We start from the raw sequence: 21,459 nt of genomic DNA on the forward strand, positions 1-21,459 counted from the left end.
CCTCACCACCCCCCTCCGTCTTCTTCCCCCCTATCTCTCTCCCCCTCTACTTCCTTCTTCTCCTTCTCCTTATAATCTTTCAGTTCCTCCTCCACCTTCCTTATCCTCTCCAATAACTCCTCCTTCTCCTTCTTCCACCCCCCATCTATCCTTTCCATCCACCTCCTCATCTCTTCTTTCTCCTCCTTCCATTTCCTTAATTCCTCTATTAATCCGTCTTTCCATCCGTCTCCCTCCTCCTCGCCCTCCTCTCCTATCTCCTTCCCGTCATCCCCCTTCTTCCTCGGCGGCGATCTTACCACCTTCGCGCTTCTCCCGAAGATGTTCTCTTCCGCCGTCCACCTCTTCATCTCCCTCTCCTCCTCCTGCCTCCCCCTTTTCTCTCCTCTTTTCAAAAATTCTACTATTGGCACGCTGTTCGCCCTCTCCCTGCCTAGTAGCTCTATATTCTTTGGTCGCCCTACCTTTCCTTTCCCTCCCTCCTTTACTCCCCCCCCCTCTTTCTTCTCTTCTTCCATTCTATAATCCTTTCTATTCTACTCTCTTTTCTTCTCTACCTACGCTTGCCTATTTTTCCTATGTGCTTTCCCCTCTATCTACCTTCTCTATTCCCTGTCTCCCTCTACTCTTCCCTCCCACTCTCCACTCTATCTCACTGCCTACTCTATGCCGCCTGTCACTCTCGCCTCTTAACCTACCTTTTTCTTCCCGCTTATCTCTCCGCCGTACCTCTCCTTCTCACTCGCACTCCTCGCCTCCACTTGCCCCGCCTCTTTCAACCCTTTCCCACGTCTCCCCACTCTTCTCTTCTCTATCTCTACTTCACTGCCTCTCTATTTCACCCTTATTCTCACAATCACACTCTCATGCAACCACACGTTCTCGTCACCGGAAACGGAAGCCTGAATGGCACTTGTAAAAAAAGTAAAAACTAAACAATACATGAAGTAAATAAAAATAAAAAATTTATGTATATAGTTCTTTACCGTGTTCCGGCTTATTTATGATCTCAAATATCATGCCGAAGAAAGGAAGTCCACCGTCTTTGGGAAAATCCTTAAGTTTCTGCCGAATAACATATGTACGACGTACTGTCGGTAAAAGTTTGAGAATCAGAACAGCGCAAAGGGTCCACAATGCCAAAGAGATGAAATCCATTCTCGTAATCTGCGAACACTTCAAATACTCTGAATTATCAAGTAAATGCGTACGTTATTAAATTTGTTAAAGTAGAATCGATTATATTGATGTCGCACGAAGAAAAATAGCATACATCACGTTGTCACCGTCACTGTATTCTCAGTACTGAACGAAAATATCTTTCAAAGACAACTGCCATTGCGTAAAAGTTGATTGAAAGATTGCGATAACATGTGCTCGTGAGTACGCGCGTGTGTAGCTATAGATGTGTAGCTACATTGCACAGGAGACCGGGGTTAGAAGTCACATTTTATTCTTAGAAGTGTTCGAGTGATTTTTCCAAGCTGCATGGGACAGTAGAAATACAACTTGTGCGTATCGGAATGGTATAGTCCTCCAGAGCCTCTATTCCGTACACGATTACCGACGACCATCGATATCGTTAACGACGTTTGCGCAGCTTTTTTCACATGATAGAAAAATTGCGCAAACATCGTTAACGAGATCGATAGTCGTCGGTAACCGTGTGCGGAATAGAGCCCCAGGTTAGAGGTTTCCTTCGGCAAGGTTAGCAGCCTACCGAAGCTGAAGTAAAATCAAATGCTCAAAGTCCAGAACGAACTGAATAAAACAGGCTTTAAACCTAATACGTGAGGAAGGAGAACATTATTAGCACCTTTGACAACCTCGTTTATTGCACTTCGATATTTATTAGGAATTATGATTTACATTTATATCATACTGCGAACAATATTAAATGCGATCAAATAATCAATAGAATAGTGCGCTTCTGTTCTCACGTCGGTTCAACTCTTTCACTTCTCTTCTTGATTCAAGATTCAACTGCAGAGTGAGATTGCAAAATCCGCGACGTGGTGAACTTTGATAATACTTGTTCATATCGCATTATAAAGTTCCTTCATGATAATACTCGTATGATTATATAATCAGAGTTCGATTATACACACGACCACACTGTTGAGTGAGATACCACGCATCGCTCTAAAGTCGCGCTGCTAGTACTACTCCTTTTTTCGCAAAACTTGTACTAGCTTCTTCCTAAAATAAATGTGGAGTATCTGAAATAATGTAAAAGTAAAAACAACGTACCAACTCCAAACTTTCGTAGATTAGACAGATGGGTTAATGCCCTTGGCCCGTTTTTCAGTCTTTGACATGTTATCACGAAATTCATCACATTGATTTAAAAATCTTTGCTTAATATTAAAATAATTATTAGAACCTATTAAAGTCTAAAGATCGAGATAGGAGATATTTGTGAAAAATGCTTGAGAAATTTTACATTTAGAGACAAATATTTCATTACAGAAGTGTAAAATCACTGGGCACTTATGGGGTTATTTTTATCTGCTCTGTATGCCCACGAGAGATTATCCACCTTTACCGGGGCAATGCATTTGCTGACGAACTGCTTATTTCTTTGGCGTCAAATGTATGTGTACTTCCTCGCACGGTCTCAAAATGAGAGAGCCGCCGTACTTAATCGTATCAGGCGTTTTCACGCTCTTCACCCTCCACTTCCTCAGAATAGCAGTCAACACAATTTTATCTTCAAGTAAAGCGAATCTCTGGCCTATACAGTTTCTCGGTCCAGCGCTGAATGGAACGTAGGCATACGGATTCCTTTTCCTTGAGTTTTCTGGAAGGAAGCGATCTGGATCGAACTTCGTTGGGTCCGGCCAGACCTCCGGGTTACGGTGTGTTAAATAGATTGCCAATGTGACTGTGACACCTTTCGGAATTGTATAATTATCTAGAATATAGAAAAGAATTTCTTATAATTATCTAGAAGACAAATAAAATACACACTCTATTCTCTTATAAAATATTAAATTGACAATTTTTAATAAAAGTGTTCCATTGTTCAAGAATTAAACTTCTAAAATTATAATGTTCAGGATCTTAAACTGTGTGTGTGTATTTACTAAATCTTAAAAATTCCTCCAAAAACATTCTCGCATTGTACACTAGGGCCGATATTCATAGTCGGATCTTTTATTCAAGACCGTCTTGAATTTATCCAAAGATGCTGTATGGAACATTTCATTGGCTACGGATTATCTAAAGATGATCTTAAGACGGTCTTGACTATAAGATCTGAATATGAATACCGGCCTAGGAATCATTGACGCCCTTTCACATTAATTTGCACGCATATCAATACATTTATACATTTAGCATATACATATATGGAAAATGTGTATGTACGTGTCCCACATGTGCCTAAATACATACTGCTTAATAAATGAAGTTATATGTTAGCAAGTTCCTTAAAAATTCTGTTTTAGGCAAGTAAAGTAATGTTTTACCCAGTTTTACTTGTTCGGTTAATTCCCTCGAGATGAAAGGTGCACTTGGAAATAATCGGAGCGTCTCCTTTATAACTCTGTCGAGATACTTTAGTTGCGACAATTCTTTTACGGTAGCTGGTGCTTGAGAATCTCTGAAAACCTCCTCGAGTTCTTGGTGAACTTTTTCTTGGTGCTCGAGATTATTTCCCAAAAGAAAAAGTGCCCAGGTTATCGCGACCGCAGTTGTGTCGTGTCCCTGTTAATACTCACATATAATTTACATATGATTTACAAATACCGAGTTAGTGAGAAAAATATATATATTAAAAATCTCGGACATCTTACCGCAAACATGAATGTGTCAACTTGTGCTCTCAACTCATCATCGGTTAAAGGAGTGTCAGCTTTCGCATTCTGGTCTAATAACAGATCTAGGAACGCTTTCCTCTTCTTTTTACCTAATACAGCACATTTTCTTAGATACGAAATATTTAAGTGATAGCCGAAATATGCATACTGTACGGTGTAGTTATAATTTATATAATTCACACCTATATTAAATTCATCATCTTCATTTTCGAGTTCTGTGTAGTTTTGCGATTGCCGTTCAGCCTTTTTCTTGCTTATCACCTAAAATATACCGATTTGTTGTACAAATGAACTTATTTAAAGAAATTTTTAATATTGAAAAATTTAGTGAAACTATTTGTAAACATCTCTTTGTAATGTTGTGAACTTCACTAGAGCTTTTGAAGCATACACTATTTGTGAATCCATGCAATTGATTAAGAGCTGATTGAAATTCCTTTCCTGCGGGCAGTGAATAGTACAACCAATCCATCCAATACCACGGCCGAAAGAATCGATTCATTATTAACCCGGAAATTCTAAAAATACGATTGGTATTTAATTGAAATTACATATGGAATCAATTATTAAAGTTACCTTGATTTTTAAAACTATTAAGTAATAGTGTTAAGGATAAACTATTAACAGTTATTAAACGTTACAATATGGAAATAATTATATGTATAATTATATTGACTGTTTCACAGGATTGGGAAAGTTACTTTATAAAAGTATCTGGTTACAGTTACAGTTTTTTCGCTAAAAATGTAACTAGTTACAGTTATAAGTTACTAATTCTGTAAAGTAACGAGTTACAGTTACAGTTACTCAAAAAGTAACGAATCGTTACTTTGCAGTTACTTTCTTGCAATCAAAATAAAAATATGATATCTGCGTTTGAATTATAAAGTGTCGATAAAAGCGTTTATGTGCAAATGCAAGACCTAATGCGATCTGTAGAGGTTTCAAAAAAATATATAAAGTAACTATTGATGTAACTATTAAATTAGTTACTACTTATCGAAAAATATAACTGAGTTAAATTACAGTTACAGATGGAGAGAAAGTAACGAAGTTAAGTTAGATTTACCAAAAAAAGTAACTGTAACAGTAACTTTATTACCAGTAACAAGTTACTTCCCAATCCTGCTGTTTCATTAATAATAGCAGCATAAAGTTTTTGAAAACTGACTTATGTACTGTTGATGTATATTCCGTTTCGGTTTCTTGAGCATGTATATTCACACCCATTGCCGTTTCTGCAAGATAACAATTAATATTGTTAATAATTCTCTCTCACATCGAGTATAATGCTAATATAATTAAACTATTATTTCTCGTAAATAGTACAATAATATTGAAGCAAGATAGTTTTGCTAAATAGGAAAATTCTGCAAAAATTAATTTGTTTGTGAGAATTCGAATTTTCTGCTTGCATAAAATTGTGGCTTTCTGGCACTTTATTTTTATTGCTTTGACATAATATGAATTTTTGCTAATAAAGCCAAATAATTTGCAGATTTCGCAAACTATATGTATATTAGTAAATTTGAATTACTTTTTCTATTAACTTATAATTCTTATTCTCACTCTTTAAGTAAGATTAAAATCACTTTCATATAACATAAATCACATAAATGATATCTTCATAAAATTAGTTGCCGCGTAAAATATAATAGATGCTTTTTCGCAGAGAGTATTGAAAGTATAATATAAATATACATAAATATACAAATATATATAAAAACTATGGTACGTTACCACAAATAACGTCGAGAGCAGTATTGATAACAAAAGGGAAAATATCAATGGCTTTCCCTGGATGTTTTTTTATCTCTCTTTCAAGACACTTTGTTAAGATCTCTGCTTTTTCAGATAGAACCACAGAAAATTGATCTAATATGCTAAAATGAAACGTTGGTCCGATGAGTTTTCTATCGTGCAACCACTGCTTTCCTGCAAGGACATTAAAATGTGATATGTTCGTGTTGTCAAAATAGCAAGAAAAAGTTACAAAATAAAATAAAAGAATATACGGTATTGTTATTGCTTTAAATTTTTAAGCGATTGCATCTATTTTTCCCCAGATGTCAGCATTAGATATTAAATTAAACAAAAGTGTCACAATAGTATAATATTCTGACACACGAACAATATATATAATTAGTGTACGAATATGTATAAACTCACGAATGAATTTAGATAAAGGCTAAAATATTATACTTTCTCACTTTTTGTTTTCTCACAGCTTATTGAAGTATGAGTGCCGCGTATTAAAGCCCACATATTAATAGTAACTAAGTTACAATTAATTTATAAGAAAATTTTACATTATACAAGTAAATGCGAAGTTTCACACGATTTGTAAGTCACTTGATAAAAAAGGGACTAAGAGCCATAACAAAGTGGTCGTGTCATAATTCTGTGTGGTTCCAGGATTTATAAGTTTCGCAATTAAAAATATTGCGTACTGATTATTTATCATTTACTTACTCTAATATAGATATACTAAGAAATACAGTAATAGATAAAAAAGATAAAAGCGATATGTGAAGAATTTTTGCGTTGTTTGCATGTACCTGTAGAGGTGAGAAGTCCATTGCCCAACCAAGGTTTGACAAGATTATAAATATCTGCTTTTGCAATGTTGACAGTGCTAGGAAAAATATGCTGTAAATATTTGAAAAAGATAGAATGCAACAATACTCAAAGAATAGGTATAACATATTTTTACTAATATAAGACATAATACATTATGCTATTGCAATAAATCTGATCATTAGGAAGATTTATTATGACTACTAATTCCCAAAAACCATTATTTTAAATTTGTTAATTATTTATTAAATTCTTGAAAATTATATCTCTATATTACATAAATCTCTTTACAGTGACACATTTTCTCAACATTAAGTCAGATTTGTTAAAGATAAGGTAATCTTTCTCTTTCGACTGATTTCTATTATTGCATTGAAATTCCACTTAAAAATTTAATGAATGCATTCTTGACGCTATGAATGCTCTAGAATGCTTTATACTGTTACATAAAAAGATGATGTCATTACAATTAGTGACGACAATCTTTAGAATACATTGGATGCGTTTCCAGCAACGTACACAGGCCACACTGTGCAACACGGTGAATCGTTTCATTTTTGTTATTTGCCTTTATTAAACGCGGATAAGATGATTTTCTGTATTACACTGTCTCAATCTGTGTCTCTTGCTGGAAAGCACCCATTAATACCCAATATACATATAACACATTAATTATCCTAGAAAACATAACGCACATTATATCTTAGCAAATTAATTATATTGTTTACCTCCAAATATTCTGGCTTAAACACAGTAACAAAAGGCCTGGGTCCAAGCCATTGTACGAATATTCCTTCTTTACACTTGTGCATAAATGATACAGCCCATTTCAGACGTTCTAGAAATTAGCATTATTAATTTTGGGATAAAAAAGTAACTTGTATTAATTAAATCACAATTTAATTCTTGTACATATAAATGTAAATAGCAAATTGTTTTTAATTTTATAATAAACGATTGGCTTATAAAAAAAATGATGATCAATTCTTTATATTAATAAAGTTCTTTACCATACTCCGACATATTTATTAACTGAAATATCATGCCGATGAAAGGATATCCGTCCGTTTGTTGATAATTTTTAAGTTTCTGTCGAATGTCATATTGATGATACACTATCGACAAAATTGTGAAAAGCAGAATAAAGCAAAGAGTCCACAATGCTATAGAAATGAAATCCATTCTCCTAATCTGTGAACACTTCAAGTAGTTATATTACTAAGTTTGCATTACCGAGCAAATTTGTACGTTATTAAATTTGTTATAGCGGGATCGATTATATTGATATCACACGAAGAAGAATAGCATTCGCAATGTTTTTGCCGTTACTATATATACACTATACAGGGTTGGGAAAGTTACTTTATAAAAGTATCTAGTTACAGTTTTTTCGCTAAAAACTAGTTACAGTTACAAGTTACTAATTCTGAAAAGTAACGCGTTACAGTTACTCAAAAAGTAACGAATCGTTACTTTGCAGTTACTTTCTTGCAATGAAAATAAAAATATTAAATCTGTAGTTGAATTATAATATAAAGTGTCGATAAAGCCCGGATAGCACAAAGTATTGGCGCAGTATTGTGAAATAATGTAAATGCAATACCGTGCAATTATTGATACGTAACATCGGCGTTACATTAGCATTTATTCTATACTCAATATTACAATTTTATTGGACAATCTTGCTAATACAATCAATTCAATACTAAATAATCATCTAGGTACAATATCGGTAGTATATTTGCATTTATTTTATGACCAATATTGGTGTTATATTGGAGAAATATTGGCCAATTCACTGCCAACATTACCAATGTACAGCCAATGAATTGTGCTTCTAGGGAGGCGCTTATACGCAAAGGCAAGGCCTATGCGATTAAGTTGGATTGAGTAAATCCGCTAGTTATCGTGTTTCTATACAATTTGGTTAAACCGGCGTTTCAATACTTATGATACTCGGAAAACACAGGCTCTTGGTACGTACCTACCGTCCGTCACGTCGGAGGAATTTGTGTGGTGCAAGGTAAATATTTCTGTAACACTGTAGTTTATTTTCAGCACCTTTGACAATCTCAACTGCACTTTGATATTTATTAGGAAAAACGATTTATGTTTAGGCCACACTTTGAACAATATTAAAGGCAATAAAATAAGTAATGTAATAGCGCACCTATTCCACTGTTTCTCTCGATTCAAGATTCGACCGCGGAATGAGATGGCGAAATCCACGCGATGTTTCTTCACTTTACGTTATTCAATTTCCTAGTGAGAAATACTCATGCGAGTATTTATATAACCGAACACTGTATCTAATTCAAGTTCTCGGTAAAGACTTTTCTGACGTGTTCGAGAAGTATCGTGTCATCATGAAATGCGATTTTTTAAACCACGATATACAGAGATAAAGACTATTTTGTGTTTGGCAATGTGATAACACGCATGATTCATTTGTGCATACAACTGCTGCATACGATATAACCCTCTTGACTGGGACAATGTAAAAGTGTAATTTTTATTTTTATCAGCTATACATATACGCATTGAGATATATCATACATAGTTTTCGTGACATCTTTATCGCAACTATCACGCTTTAGTATAATATAATTTTTTGCAACATCTGCACTATTATCGCTTTCCTGCTAAGCTTGTTATGTAAATACGACGTTCTCCTTCCTTCCTCTTTATTTTCAGTCGAGGATAGGACGGGTTTTTCAATTTAAAAACAAATGTCTCCTTACAAGAGCGTAAAAATACCAGACACTTTTGGGATTATTTTTACCTGCTCTACATGTCCCCGCTTTATGGAGACACTGTATTTGCTAACGAACTGTTTATTTCTTTGGAGTGAAATGCATGTGTACTTCCTCACTCGGTTGTAAAGTGACAGAGCCACCATACTTAATTGTGTCAAGCGTTTTCACGCTCTTCACTCTCCACTTCCTCAGAATAGCAGTCAACATAATTTTGTCTTCAAGTAAAGCGAATCTCTGGCCTATACAGTTTCTCGGTCCAGCGCTGAATGGAATGTAAGCATACGGATTCCTATCCTTTGAGTTTTCTGGAAGGAAGCGATCCGGATCGAACTTCATTGGGTCCGGCCAGACCTCCGGGTTACGGTGTGTTAAATAGATTGCCAATCTGATTGTGACATCTTTCGGAATCGTGTAATTATCTAGAAAAAGATATATTAACGCACACTGCATTCCCTTATAATATAATAGAAAATATTACATTGACAATCAAACGTTGTGTAATAAACGAATTAAATAACTAGCTAGTTGGGTTGAAGTTTTCCGTCTCAATTTTTAATCATTACTGGTGACAATAAGCAAACTCTCCTTTCGTTCATAAATGAAGTTATATTTTAGGAAATTCTAAAAAATTTCTTTTTTAGGCAAGTAAAGTTATGTTTTACCCAGTTTAACTTCTTCCACTAATTTTCTTAAGACGAAAGGTGCACTTGGATATAAACGGAGCGCCTCTTTTATGACTCTGTCGAGATACTTTAGTTGCGACAATTCTTTTACACTAGCTTGTGCCTCCGAATTTTTTAAAACCTCATCAATCTCTTTGTGAACTATTTCTTGATGGTGAAGATTATTACCCAAGAGAAACAATGTCCAGGTTATCGTAACAGCGATTGTATCGTGACCCTATTATCATTTATACATATAGTTAGGTGATCGAGTTATTAAGAGAAAAATTTATATTATAAATGTCGGACATCTTACCGCAAACATGATTGTGTCGACGTGTGATCTCAACTCATCATCGGTTAAAGGAGTGTCAGCTTTCGCATTCTGCTCTAATAATAGATCTAGGAACGCTTTCCTCTTCTTTTTACCTAATACAGCAAATTTTCATAGACAATAAATATTTAAATGCTAGCAGAAAAATGCATAATGTATGTTGAAATTATAATTTATAATTCACACCAATGTTAAGTTCATCATCTTCATTTTCAGGTTCTGTGTAGTTGTGCGATTGTCGTTCAGCCTTTTTCTTGCTTATCACCTAAAATTTACCGTTTTGTTGTATAAATCAACTTATTTAACAAAATCTTTAATATAAAAAATTTTGTGAAACACTTTTGTAACTATCTATTTGTAATGTTGTAAACCTCACTAGGGCTTTTTAAGCATACCTTACTCGTGAATTCATGCAATATATTAAGGGCTGATTTAAATTCCTTTCCTGCGGGCAGTAAATAGTACAACCAATCAATCCAATACCACGGTCGATATACTCGATCTACTATTAACCCGGAAATTCTAAAAATGCGATTGACATTTAACTAAAAGTACATATACAATGAATTATTGAAGTTATGTTGATTTTTAAAACTATTAAGTAACAGTGGTAAGAATAAACTGTTAACTGTTTCATTAATAATAGCAGTATAAAGTTTTTGAAAACTCACTTATGTACTGTTGAAATATATTCCGTAACGGTTTCTTGAGCATGTATATTCACACCCATTGCTGTTTCTGCAAGATAACAATTAATATTGTTAATAATTCTCTTCCACATCGCCTATAATACTAAAATTAATCTAATTTATTCCTCATGAATAGTACAATAATATTAAAGCAAGATTTCTATTTTGCTGATGAAATAGAAAAATCTTCCTAAACAATTTGCTTGTGAGAATTCGAATTTTCTGCTGACATAAAATTGCCTCTTCCTAACACTTTATTTTTATTGCTTTGATATAATATAAATTTTTGCTATAAATAAAGCCAAATAATTTGCAGATTTCGCAAATTATATATTAGTAAATTTGAATTACTTTTTTCCTTAATTTATAATTTTTATTTTTACTCTTCAAGAATAAAATTACTAAATTTCTCAAATCATTTTCATATCACATAAATGATATCTTCATAAAATTAATTAGTTGCCGCGGAAAGTATAATAGATGCTTTTTCACCGAAAATATTGGAATCATAAATATCCATATACATATAAAAACTATAGTACGTTACCACAAATAACATCGAGAGCAGCATTAGTAACAAAAGGGTAAATATCAATGGCTTTCCCTGGATCTTTTTCTATCTCTCTATCGAGACACTTTGTTAGGATCTCTGCTTTTTCAGATATAACCACAGCAAATTGATCTAATATACTAAAGTGAAACGTTGGACCGATGTTTTTTCTATCGTGGAACCACTGTTTTCCTGAAACAATATTAAGATATGATATAGTTGTGTTGTGAAAATTGCAAGAAAAAGCTACAAAATTAAATGAAAGCATACATGGTGTTGTTATCACAGGCTCCTGCACGAAGGAGCGGTTAGTATGGGTGGTTTGGTGGGGCCCTTTTTACTTTTGTAAATTTAAATGACTTTTCATAAAAAAATATCACTTAATGCATTGATATGCTATGTTATATATGCACATTTAAAAATATGTGATGTTGTCATGTCTCAAAGAACTGTCCAATTTCCTCAAAACATTGTATCTTTTGATTTTACTAATAAGTATTTGCTTGCAGAGGTCGGTGACCTCCTATATTTAATAGCGTATATGAATCCTTGTATCATTGATTATGTTTATCTCGTTTTTTGTAAAAATGGATTGTTTTCTATAAAATAATATTAACCCTCAAAGTGCTTTTGCGAGTGATCGGCTCATAACCTCTATATGTTGAAAAGTACTTTAACATTTGTACCTGAAGAGATGAAAATTCCATTGCCCAACCAAGGTTTAAAGAAATTATAAATATCTGCTTTATCAATGTTGACAGTGCTAGGAAAAATATGCTGTAAATATTTGAAAAGGATAGAATACAACAATATAAAAAAAAGAACATATTATTACTACAATAATACAAAATATAATATATTGTATTATGCTACTGCAATAAATCTGATCATTATGAAGATTTATTATGACTATTAATTCCCCAAAACAGTTATTCTAAATCTGTCATTTATTTATTAAATTTTAAAAAATTATATCGCTATAATTAATAAATTTCTTTACAGCGACAAATTTTTTCAACATTAAGTCATTTGGTAAAGATAAAGTAATCTTTCCCTTTCGTCTGATGTCTATTATTATATTGCAATTTTACTTAAAAATTTTATGAATGCACGCTTGACGCTACGAATGCTCTACACTGAAAAAAAAATTTTACTAAACAAACTAAATTCATTTAGTTGCCGAAAAATTTGGTAAATTTAACAATTGTTTAGTTCTATTGAAAATGCAACACTTAATTCAACCAAGTGATTTATATATATTGTATGAAAATTGCTCAACTAAATTATTTAGTTTGAAATACTACTACCATTTATGTATATTGTTTAAATATTTAGTTATCACATCTGTATATTTATTTGATTCAAAGTATCAAAATGACTAAATAATTTCGTGTTGGCTAAAATATATTGCGTATCTTCAACTAAACGATTTAGGAAGATACAACAAAATTTTGTGTTCATTTAAACAGCTGAGTTTATCAAATTGATTCTTTTAAAGTAACAAAAAGTTTTGCATATGTTCAAAATTATTTTGATGAATGGACTAAATGTGATCGAAAATAAAATAAATTAATTGTTAGTATACGTTTTTAGGCTGACCAAATATCGAATTATGTCATATATAATTTAGTTAAATATACATGTTATTTTGCTGAATAGGCAACAAAAGTATGTTATTGAAAATCACTTTATCATTGTTGAATCAACTATTTTGCATGTATACCAGTGCGCCAGCTTCTGAGTAGTTCACCGACCGCCGCTAGGCCGCGCATGGTGGCGGCCAAAAACTCGGAAGCAAAATTCAGTCTCGTAGGGTATAAAAGGAGGCCCGCGTAGTGCCGGATTGCCAATTTGTGCCGGATCGCGCGCTTCGACCGCCACATAATGCTTTATAAGATTAAATCAATCCAGAATTTTGTTTGTTAATCTCAATTAATAAACGTGTGTGTGATAACCGTATATTTCATTCATTTAATAATGTAATTATTTATATTGAGTGGATATGTAGTTACTTTTACTTTATATTTTGGCCGACGATTCACATATTTCATTCCTGTAATAAAAATTTAATTGCTTCAACCGAGTGTAGAGTTTTTCAAACAAACTATTTTTATCAACAAAATAAATTTCGGTTTGCTCTATAAAAGTTTTCTATAAAACGACAAAATATATGAATGCACCAATTATCTAAATTGTTGGTTAAACTATATCAATAAATTTACGGACTATGTATCGAGGTCATTAAACAAAGCTTTCATTTCTATCAAATATATATTTAATTATCTCCACTTAATCATTCGATGCAAACTTTATATATTTAGTTCTAGAAACAAAATTTTAGTTGCCTCATATTTTCGTGAATATAAATGTTAATTGCATTTTAATAAATGGAACTAAATTTGTCTTCATCAAATTGTATATGTATACTGCTGTTTTAACTAATTTTTCATTTAAACAAAAAGTGGTTTTGTTGATTGGACTCGAGATTTATCTAGGACAACAAAATTTTTCTGCATTCAACACGAACAAGTTCGCATACTAAAAAAATATTGTATTACAGTATCTATGTATGTTTTAACTAAACTCTCAACTTTGTTGATTCAAATAGTGCTTTGTTTACAACAGTAACAAATTATTATGTGATGTCGTAGTAATATTTAGTTGTGCGTATCGGACTAAATATTTTAGTTGGATAAAACATAATTTGCATTTTTCAACAAATTTTTTTTCTCAGTGTAGAATGCTCTAGAATGCTGTTACATAAAAAGATGATGTCATCACAATAATGATGACAATCTTTAGAATATATTACTATTCAATACATATATTTAGTACCGTAGAAAATATAACGCATATTGTATTTTAGCAAATTTATTTTATTGTTTACCTGTAAATATTCTGGCTTAAACACATCAATAAAAGGCGTAGCTCCAATCCATTGTACGAATATTCCTTCCTTACACTTGTACATGAACGATACAACCCATTTTAGGCGTTCTAGTAATTGCAATTATTAATTACGTAATTATATATTAAAATTTATTAATTTTATCCTAATCTAATTATTATACATGTAAATTCACTGTAGCAAACTGTTTTTAATTTAATCCGCCTACGAATATAATAAACGATTGGCTTATGAAACAATAATGATAAATTCTTTATATTTGTAAAGTTCTTTACCGTACTCCGACATATTTATGAGCTCAAATATCTTGCCGATAAAAGGATATCCACCGGTTTGTGGAAAGTTTTTAAGTTTCTGTCGAATGACATATTGATGATGCACTATCGACAAAATTGTGAAAATCAGAACAATGCAAAAAGTCCACAGAGCCAAACAGATAAAATCCATTCTCGTAATCTGTGAACACCTCAAGTAATTTCAATTATCAAGCAAATTCGTACGTTATTAAATTTGTTCTAGTAGGATCAATCATATTCCAAAAGTTTGTACAGACCATTCAGGGACACTCTGTATATCAGGGAATACATTTTTGGTAACGAAACAGTCAGCAAAAAATAATTAGTAAAAAGCTTTATCGGTTATTTCACTACAACTGTTATCTATATTTATTGGCAGATTTGCAAATTAAATGGTTCAGCAATAAATCTTTTATGTTATATTTTACCGCTGTCGTATCGAAATTTCTATAAAGATTTACCGCCTGACATATAATAACATTTTCTAACATTTCACAAGAATTTAAAAGTACGTTCATTGTAAGATTTCTAATTTGATAATCAAATTTCCGCGATGTCTTCAAGTATTATATAATGCACTAAAACATCGTGTACGTTGGGAGTACGCAATAAGAAGCAAGAGAACCATAACTATAACGCATTACACAGCACATAAATTCGTATAGAGAATTCTATCTTAAATTGTAAACTGATCTTAAAAATTCTTTAAAGTTGGTTTGAGTAAATCCACTAGTTATCGTGTTTTTATACAATTTGGTTAAACCGGCGTTTCAATCCTTATGATACTCGGAAAACACAAGCTCTTGGTGCATACCTACCGTTCGTCACATCGGAAGAATTTGTGTGGTAAAAGGTAAATATTTCATTAACACGGCAGTTTATTTTCAATACCTTTGACAATCTCAACTACTGCACTTTGATATTTTAAAATATAAATTTTAATATCATAATTAATTTGATGTTACTTTAATGAGTTCAAAAATATGAGTGTTTAAAAGAATAAAAGTTTAGTTTATATTATTTAAAGTTTTACTCGAAAATAGGTTTTACAACTCTAAAATTTTGTGTATTAGAAGCATTAAATCCCTCCGCCCGTTTTTAATTCCTCAACAAGATATCAAGAAAATTATCATGTAAAGACAAATACATCATTACCAAAGTGTAAAAACACTAAGTACTTTCGGTTAGTTATTTTTATCTGCTCTATATGTCCACGGAAGATTACCCACCTTTACCGGGACAGTGTATTTGGTGACGAACTGTTTATTTCTTTGGAGTGAAATGTATGTGAACTTCCTCGCTCGGTTTTAAAATGACAGAGACACCGTACTTAATTGTGTTAAGCGTTTTCACGCTCTTTACCCTCCACTTCCTCAAAATAGCAGTCAACACAATTTTGCTTTCAAGTAAAGCGAATCTCTGGCCTATACAGTTTCTCGGTCCAGCGCTGAATGGAACGTAGGCATATGGGTTCCTCTTCTTTGAGTTTTCTGGAAGGAAGCGGTCTGGATCGAACTTTGTTGGGTCCGGCCAGACCTCTGGATTTCGGTGTGTTAAAAAGATTGACAATCCGACTGTGACATCCTTCGGAATTGTGTAATTATCTAGAATAGAAACAAATTTTTTACAATTATCTAAAAATACATTAACACACGCTGCATTCCCTTAGAAAATGATACATTCACAATCTATAATCAGCGTAAACGTTTTGTTGTTAAGAATTAAACTTTAAAATTATATATTCTGCTCTTTTAATATAAATTGATTACTTTAATTTTTGTTTGTTTTAATAAATTGTGCGTGCGAGCGTGCGTGCGTGCGTGCGTGTGCGTGTGCGCGTGTGATAGAAAATATTAATTAAATACTAAATCTTAAAAATATTTCTCTAGACATTTCTCGCATTCTACATGTAATAACTACTTTATAAATGAAATCAAGAATTATTTGACGCCAGCAAATGACTAACAATGCTCAAGCTTCTAATCGGCGAATTTTTCGCAATAATTTTTCTTTATTAAAAACAAATCGCCAGTCATGATCGGTTAGACGCTTGGTCATTATTAATAAATGAAGTTATATGTTAGAAATTTTTTTAAATTTATTTTTAGGCAGTTCAAGTAAAATTGTGTTTTACCCAGTTTTACTTCTTCCAATAATTCCCTTCCGACGAAAGGTGCACTTGGAAATAATCGGAGGGCCTCCTTTATAACTCTGTCGAGATACTTTAGCTGCGACAATTCTTTTACAGTAGCTGGTGCTTGAGAATCTCTGAAAACCTCCTCGAGTTCTTCGTGAACTTTGTCTTGGTGCTCGAGATTATTGCCCAAAAGAAAAAGTGCCCAGGTTATCGCGACCGCAGTTGTGTCGTGTCCCTGTTATTATTCACACATAATTTATATGTGATTTACATAGATACCGAGTTAGTTAGCGGAAAATATATATTAAAAATTAACATTAAATATACATATATTAAAAATAAACATTAAATATATTAGCATTATATACATTGACATTAAATATATATTAAAAATAAACATTAAAAATCTCGGACATCTTACGCCAAACATGAATGTGTCAACGTGTGCTCTCAACTCATTATCGGTCAAAGGAGTGTCAGCTTTGGCATTCTGGTCTAATAATAGATCTAGGAACGCTTTCCTCTTCTTTTTACCTAATACAGCACATTTTCTTAGATAAGAAATATTTAAATGACAGCTGAAATATGCATAATGTATTGTGTAATTATAATTTATAATTCACACCTATGTTAAATTCATCATCTTCGTTTTCTACTTCTGTACAGTTATGCGATTGTCGTTCAGCCTTTTTCTTACTTATCACCTAAAATTTATCGTTTTTGTTGTAAAAATTAACTTGTTTAACGAAATATTTAATATAAAAATTTTAGTGAAACTATTTGTAAACATCTATTTGTAATGTTGTGAACTTCACTAGAGCTTTTGGAGCATACCCTATTTGTAAATCCATGCAATTGATTAAGAACTGATTGAAATTCCTTTCCTGCAGGCAGTGAATAGTACAACAAATCAATCCAATACCACGGTCGAAAAAATCGGTTTATTAATAATGCGGAGGCCCTGAAAATACGATTGACATTTAATATAAATGCATAAGTAATAAATTATTAAAGTTTACTACTGATTCTTAATAATATTTTTATAAGTCATAAACTATATTCACTATTTTATTAATAATAGTAAATAGTATGAAGTTTTTGAAAACTGACTTATGTACTGCTGAAGTATATTCCGTAACGGTTTCTTGAGCATGTATATTCACACCCATTGCTGTTTCTGCAAGATAATAATTACTATTTTAAATATTTCTCTCCCACATCGCCTATAATACTAAAATTAATCTAATTTATTCCTCATGAATAGTATAATAATATTAAAGCAAGACTTTTATTTTGCTGATGAAATAGAAAAATCCTCCTAAAAAATTTGCTTGTGAGAAGTCGAATTTTCCGCTAACATAAAATTGTCTCTTCCTGACGCTTTATTTTTATTGGTTTGACATAATAAGAATTTTTGCTAATGTAATGAAATAATTTGCAAATTTTGCAGACTATATATTAGTATTAAATTTAAGTTCCTTAATATAACTATTATAATTTTTCATTTTTATTACATTCTTCCTCTGGATAAAATAATATCTGTATAAAACTAGTTGCCGTATAAATATATATGCTTTTTCGCGGAAAGTATTTAATTTACATGGAATATTGTAATTACATATAAAAGACATACTATAGTGCATTACCACAAATAATATCGAGAGCAGCATTGATAACAAAAGGGAAAATATCAATGGCTTCCCCTGGATGTTTTTCCATCTCTCTTTCGAGGCACATTGTTAAGATCTCTGCTTTTTCAGATAGAACCACAGCAAATTGATCTAATATACTCAAGTGAAACGTTGGTCCGATGAGTTTTCTATCGTGAAACCACTGTTTTCCTGAAAGAATATTAAAATGTAATACATTTGTGCTGTGTCAAAATTGCAAGAGAAAGTTACAATATTAAATAAGAGGATATTTTGTCTTAGGTGTCAGTATTAAATATTATATAAATACTGAGGAATATAGTAATAGAGATACGAAACAGATATGCGAAAATTCTTTTGTGTTTTTTACATGTACCTGAAGAGGTCAGAAGTCCGTTGCCCAACCAAGGTTTGAAGAGATTATAAGTATCACCTTTTGCGATGTTGACAGTGCTAGGAAAAATATGCTGGAAATATTTGAAAAGACAAAATACAACAATATTAAAAACAAGATATGACATATTTTTTTACAAACGAGGTACATTATGCTATTGCAATAGATCTAATCATTATGAAGATTTATCATACTAATTCCCAATAACAGTTATTTTAAATCTGTCATTTACTTATTAAATCCTTAAAATTATTAATTTAGCGAAATAATTTTATTGTTTACCTCTAAATATTCTGGCTTAAACACAACAATAAAAGGCCGGGCTCCAAGCCAATGTACGAATATTCCTTCCTTACACTTGTACATGAACGATACAACCCATTTTATGCGTTCTGTAATTGCAATCATTAGTTACGTAATTATATATTAAAATTTATTAATTGTATCATAATCTAATTATTATACATATAAATTCAAATAACACTTTATTTTTAATTTAATTTGTCTACGAATAAACGATGGGCTTATAAAAGCACAATGATCAATGCTTTATATTATATTTATAAAGTTATATTTACCGTAGTCCGACATATTTATGACCTCAAATATCTTGCCGATAAAAGGATATCCGCCGGTTTGTGGAAAGTTTTTAAGTTTCTGTCGAATGACATATTGATGATGCACTATCGACAAAATTGTGAAAATCAGAACAATGCAGAGAGTCCACAGAGCCAAAGTGATGAAATCCATTCTCGTAATCTGTGAACACCTCCAGTAGTTTCAATTATCAAGCAAATTCTTACGTTATTAAATTTGTTATAGGATCGATTATATTGATATCACACGAAGCAAAACAGCATCTGCAATGTTATCACCATTACTGTATTCTCAGTACTAAATAAAAATATCACGTAAAGGTACGAACGATTGCGATAAATAATCCGAATTGTTGTGAAGGCTCCCGAAAAGAAAATTATAAAGGAAGGAGAGAATGCCAATGTGAGCCACAAAATGAACAGACCACGGTTCTCACAGTATAATTCTTCAATTTCTATTCAAACGTTTCGACCCTTTTTCGGGTCTTCTTCAGTAACTACACAGAAAAATTATAAATATAGTCGAATTTGTAATTATATGTATCTATCGCTGGACGCAACTTAAACAAGACATTTACCTCGTAATCGAAATTATAGTTCGGCGCAAATTATAAGTATAATCGTATTTGTAATTTATATGTATTTATAGCTGGACGTCACTCAAACAAAACAATTACCTCGTAATCGCAAATATAGTACAGCCCAACATCGAAATCAATCCTCTAATTTTTGACAATCGGTAAATCTCTAAATGAAGCCTGACATAAAGAGGACCGATTGACTCGACCAGAGATGAGTCCGTGACGACGCTGTTTAACTGATTGTGACACAGCATTATCGGGACGAGACAAAATTTAATAATAAAGGGTGGTAAACATGACAGGATAAAACTTAGTTCAGTGTGTCAAATATAACCGTCGTAAACATTCAAGGCGCCTAATACAAATTAGAGTTCTTGTGTGTTACAACTAATACCTTATGAATCTTCGGGGATTGTCTCGTGTAACTTAAAATAACTAAAGTCCCAACTGCAAGAACCGACACTGCACAAGTTCACAATATTAAAAAAATCCAATGTAAAGGGTTGTCGTCTAGGGAGTTGTAAATAATGCGGAACGACACCGAAAAACCGAAAACTAAATAGAAAGATTGAGGTCAAGACATAAGACAGTAAAATTAACAAGAAAAAATTAAGCAAAATCACATAAACCGGTAAATAGTCAAAATTAAAACGCACCTCTGGACTTTAATTGCGTTTTAATTTTGACTACAAATACGATACAAATACGATTATACTTATAATTTGCGCCGAACTATAATTTCGATTACGAGGTAAATGTCTTGTTTAAGTTGCGTCCAGCGATAGATACATATAATTACAAATTCGACTATATTTATAATTTTTCTGTGTAGTTACTGAAGAAGACCCAAAAAAGGGTCGAACCGTTTGAATAGAAATTGAAGAATTATACTGTGAGAACCGTGGTCTGTTCATTTTGTGGCTCACATTGGCATTCTCTCCTTCCTTTATAATTTTCTTTTCGGGAGCCTTCACAACAATTCGGATTATTTATCGCAATCGTTCGTACCTTTACGTGATATTTTTATTTAGTACTGAGAATACAGTAATGGTGATAACATTGCAGATGCTGTTTTGCTTCGTGTGATATCAATATAATCGATCCTATAACAAATTTAATAACGTAAGAATTTGAAGAAAAACCCTCTCTGCTGCTGTGTGTTTTTTTAGACACGCACACTCACACGCACACGCGCGTGCATACACACACACACACACACACACACACACCACACACACACACCACACATCCACACACCACACACCACACACCACACACCACACACCACACACCACACACCGCACACCACACACCACACACCGCACACCACACACCACACACCACACACCACACACCACACACCACACACCACTACACCACACATCCACACACCACACACCCACACACCACACCCACACCCACACCCACACACCACACACCACACACCACACACCACACACACACACCACACACACACACACACACACACACACACACACACACACACAC

General features: G+C 32.8%; 2 protein-coding genes across 2 annotated transcripts in view; both read right to left on the reverse strand.

Moving 5' to 3' along the window:
* The window catches only part of LOC105564185, a 15,133-nt gene extending 6,673 nt beyond the window's left edge, over window positions 1–8,460 (reverse strand). The window contains exons 1-12 of the mRNA XM_012016394.1: window positions 8,383–8,460; window positions 7,409–7,598; window positions 7,127–7,236; window positions 6,380–6,470; window positions 5,562–5,756; window positions 4,993–5,059; window positions 4,213–4,339; window positions 4,004–4,082; window positions 3,798–3,910; window positions 3,471–3,708; window positions 2,577–2,914; window positions 987–1,176 (exon numbers count right to left, since the gene is read on the reverse strand). Of these exons, the coding sequence (XP_011871784.1) occupies window positions 987–1,176; window positions 2,577–2,914; window positions 3,471–3,708; window positions 3,798–3,910; window positions 4,004–4,082; window positions 4,213–4,339; window positions 4,993–5,059; window positions 5,562–5,756; window positions 6,380–6,470; window positions 7,127–7,236; window positions 7,409–7,580 (1,720 nt within the window). The 5' untranslated portion in view covers window positions 7,581–7,598; window positions 8,383–8,460. The remainder of the gene's footprint in view (window positions 1–986; window positions 1,177–2,576; window positions 2,915–3,470; window positions 3,709–3,797; window positions 3,911–4,003; window positions 4,083–4,212; window positions 4,340–4,992; window positions 5,060–5,561; window positions 5,757–6,379; window positions 6,471–7,126; window positions 7,237–7,408; window positions 7,599–8,382) is intronic.
* A 426-nt stretch (window positions 8,461–8,886) lies between these two features.
* On the reverse strand, window positions 8,887–20,219 carry LOC105564186. Its single transcript, XM_012016395.1, has 21 exons — window positions 20,047–20,219; window positions 19,352–19,542; window positions 19,056–19,165; window positions 18,756–18,846; window positions 18,377–18,571; window positions 17,841–17,907; window positions 17,565–17,691; window positions 17,356–17,434; window positions 17,152–17,264; window positions 16,728–16,965; window positions 15,860–16,197; window positions 14,573–14,753; window positions 14,277–14,386; window positions 12,076–12,166; window positions 11,387–11,581; window positions 10,822–10,888; window positions 10,546–10,672; window positions 10,337–10,415; window positions 10,133–10,245; window positions 9,817–10,054; window positions 8,887–9,573 (listed from the first exon to the last, which is right to left on the reverse strand). The coding sequence occupies exons 1-21, from the start codon at window positions 20,202–20,204 to the stop codon at window positions 9,233–9,235; spliced, it is 3,249 nt and encodes a 1,082-aa protein (XP_011871785.1). The 5' UTR covers window positions 20,205–20,219; the 3' UTR covers window positions 8,887–9,232.
* Window positions 20,220–21,459: the final 1,240 nt, after the last annotated feature.

Source organism: Vollenhovia emeryi, unplaced genomic scaffold (genome assembly GCF_000949405.1).
Source record: "Vollenhovia emeryi isolate VEMERY1.0 unplaced genomic scaffold, V.emery_V1.0 DF939168.1, whole genome shotgun sequence".
Taxonomy (NCBI): domain Eukaryota; kingdom Metazoa; phylum Arthropoda; class Insecta; order Hymenoptera; family Formicidae; genus Vollenhovia; species Vollenhovia emeryi.

Excerpts from the sequence above, each read along its gene's own strand:
- LOC105564186 (XM_012016395.1), bottom strand. The coding sequence starts at position 20,204 with ATGCTGTGTCACAATCAGTTAAACAGCGTCGTCACGGACTCATCTCTG. Across the intron at positions 19,543-20,046 it reads ACTATATTTGCGATTACGAG|GTGTTCACAGATTACGAGAA; the intron begins GTAATTGTTTTG and ends AAACTACTGGAG. Across the intron at positions 18,847-19,055 it reads TTAAGCCAGAATATTTAGAG|CATATTTTTCCTAGCACTGT; the intron begins GTAAACAATAAA and ends AAATATTTCCAG.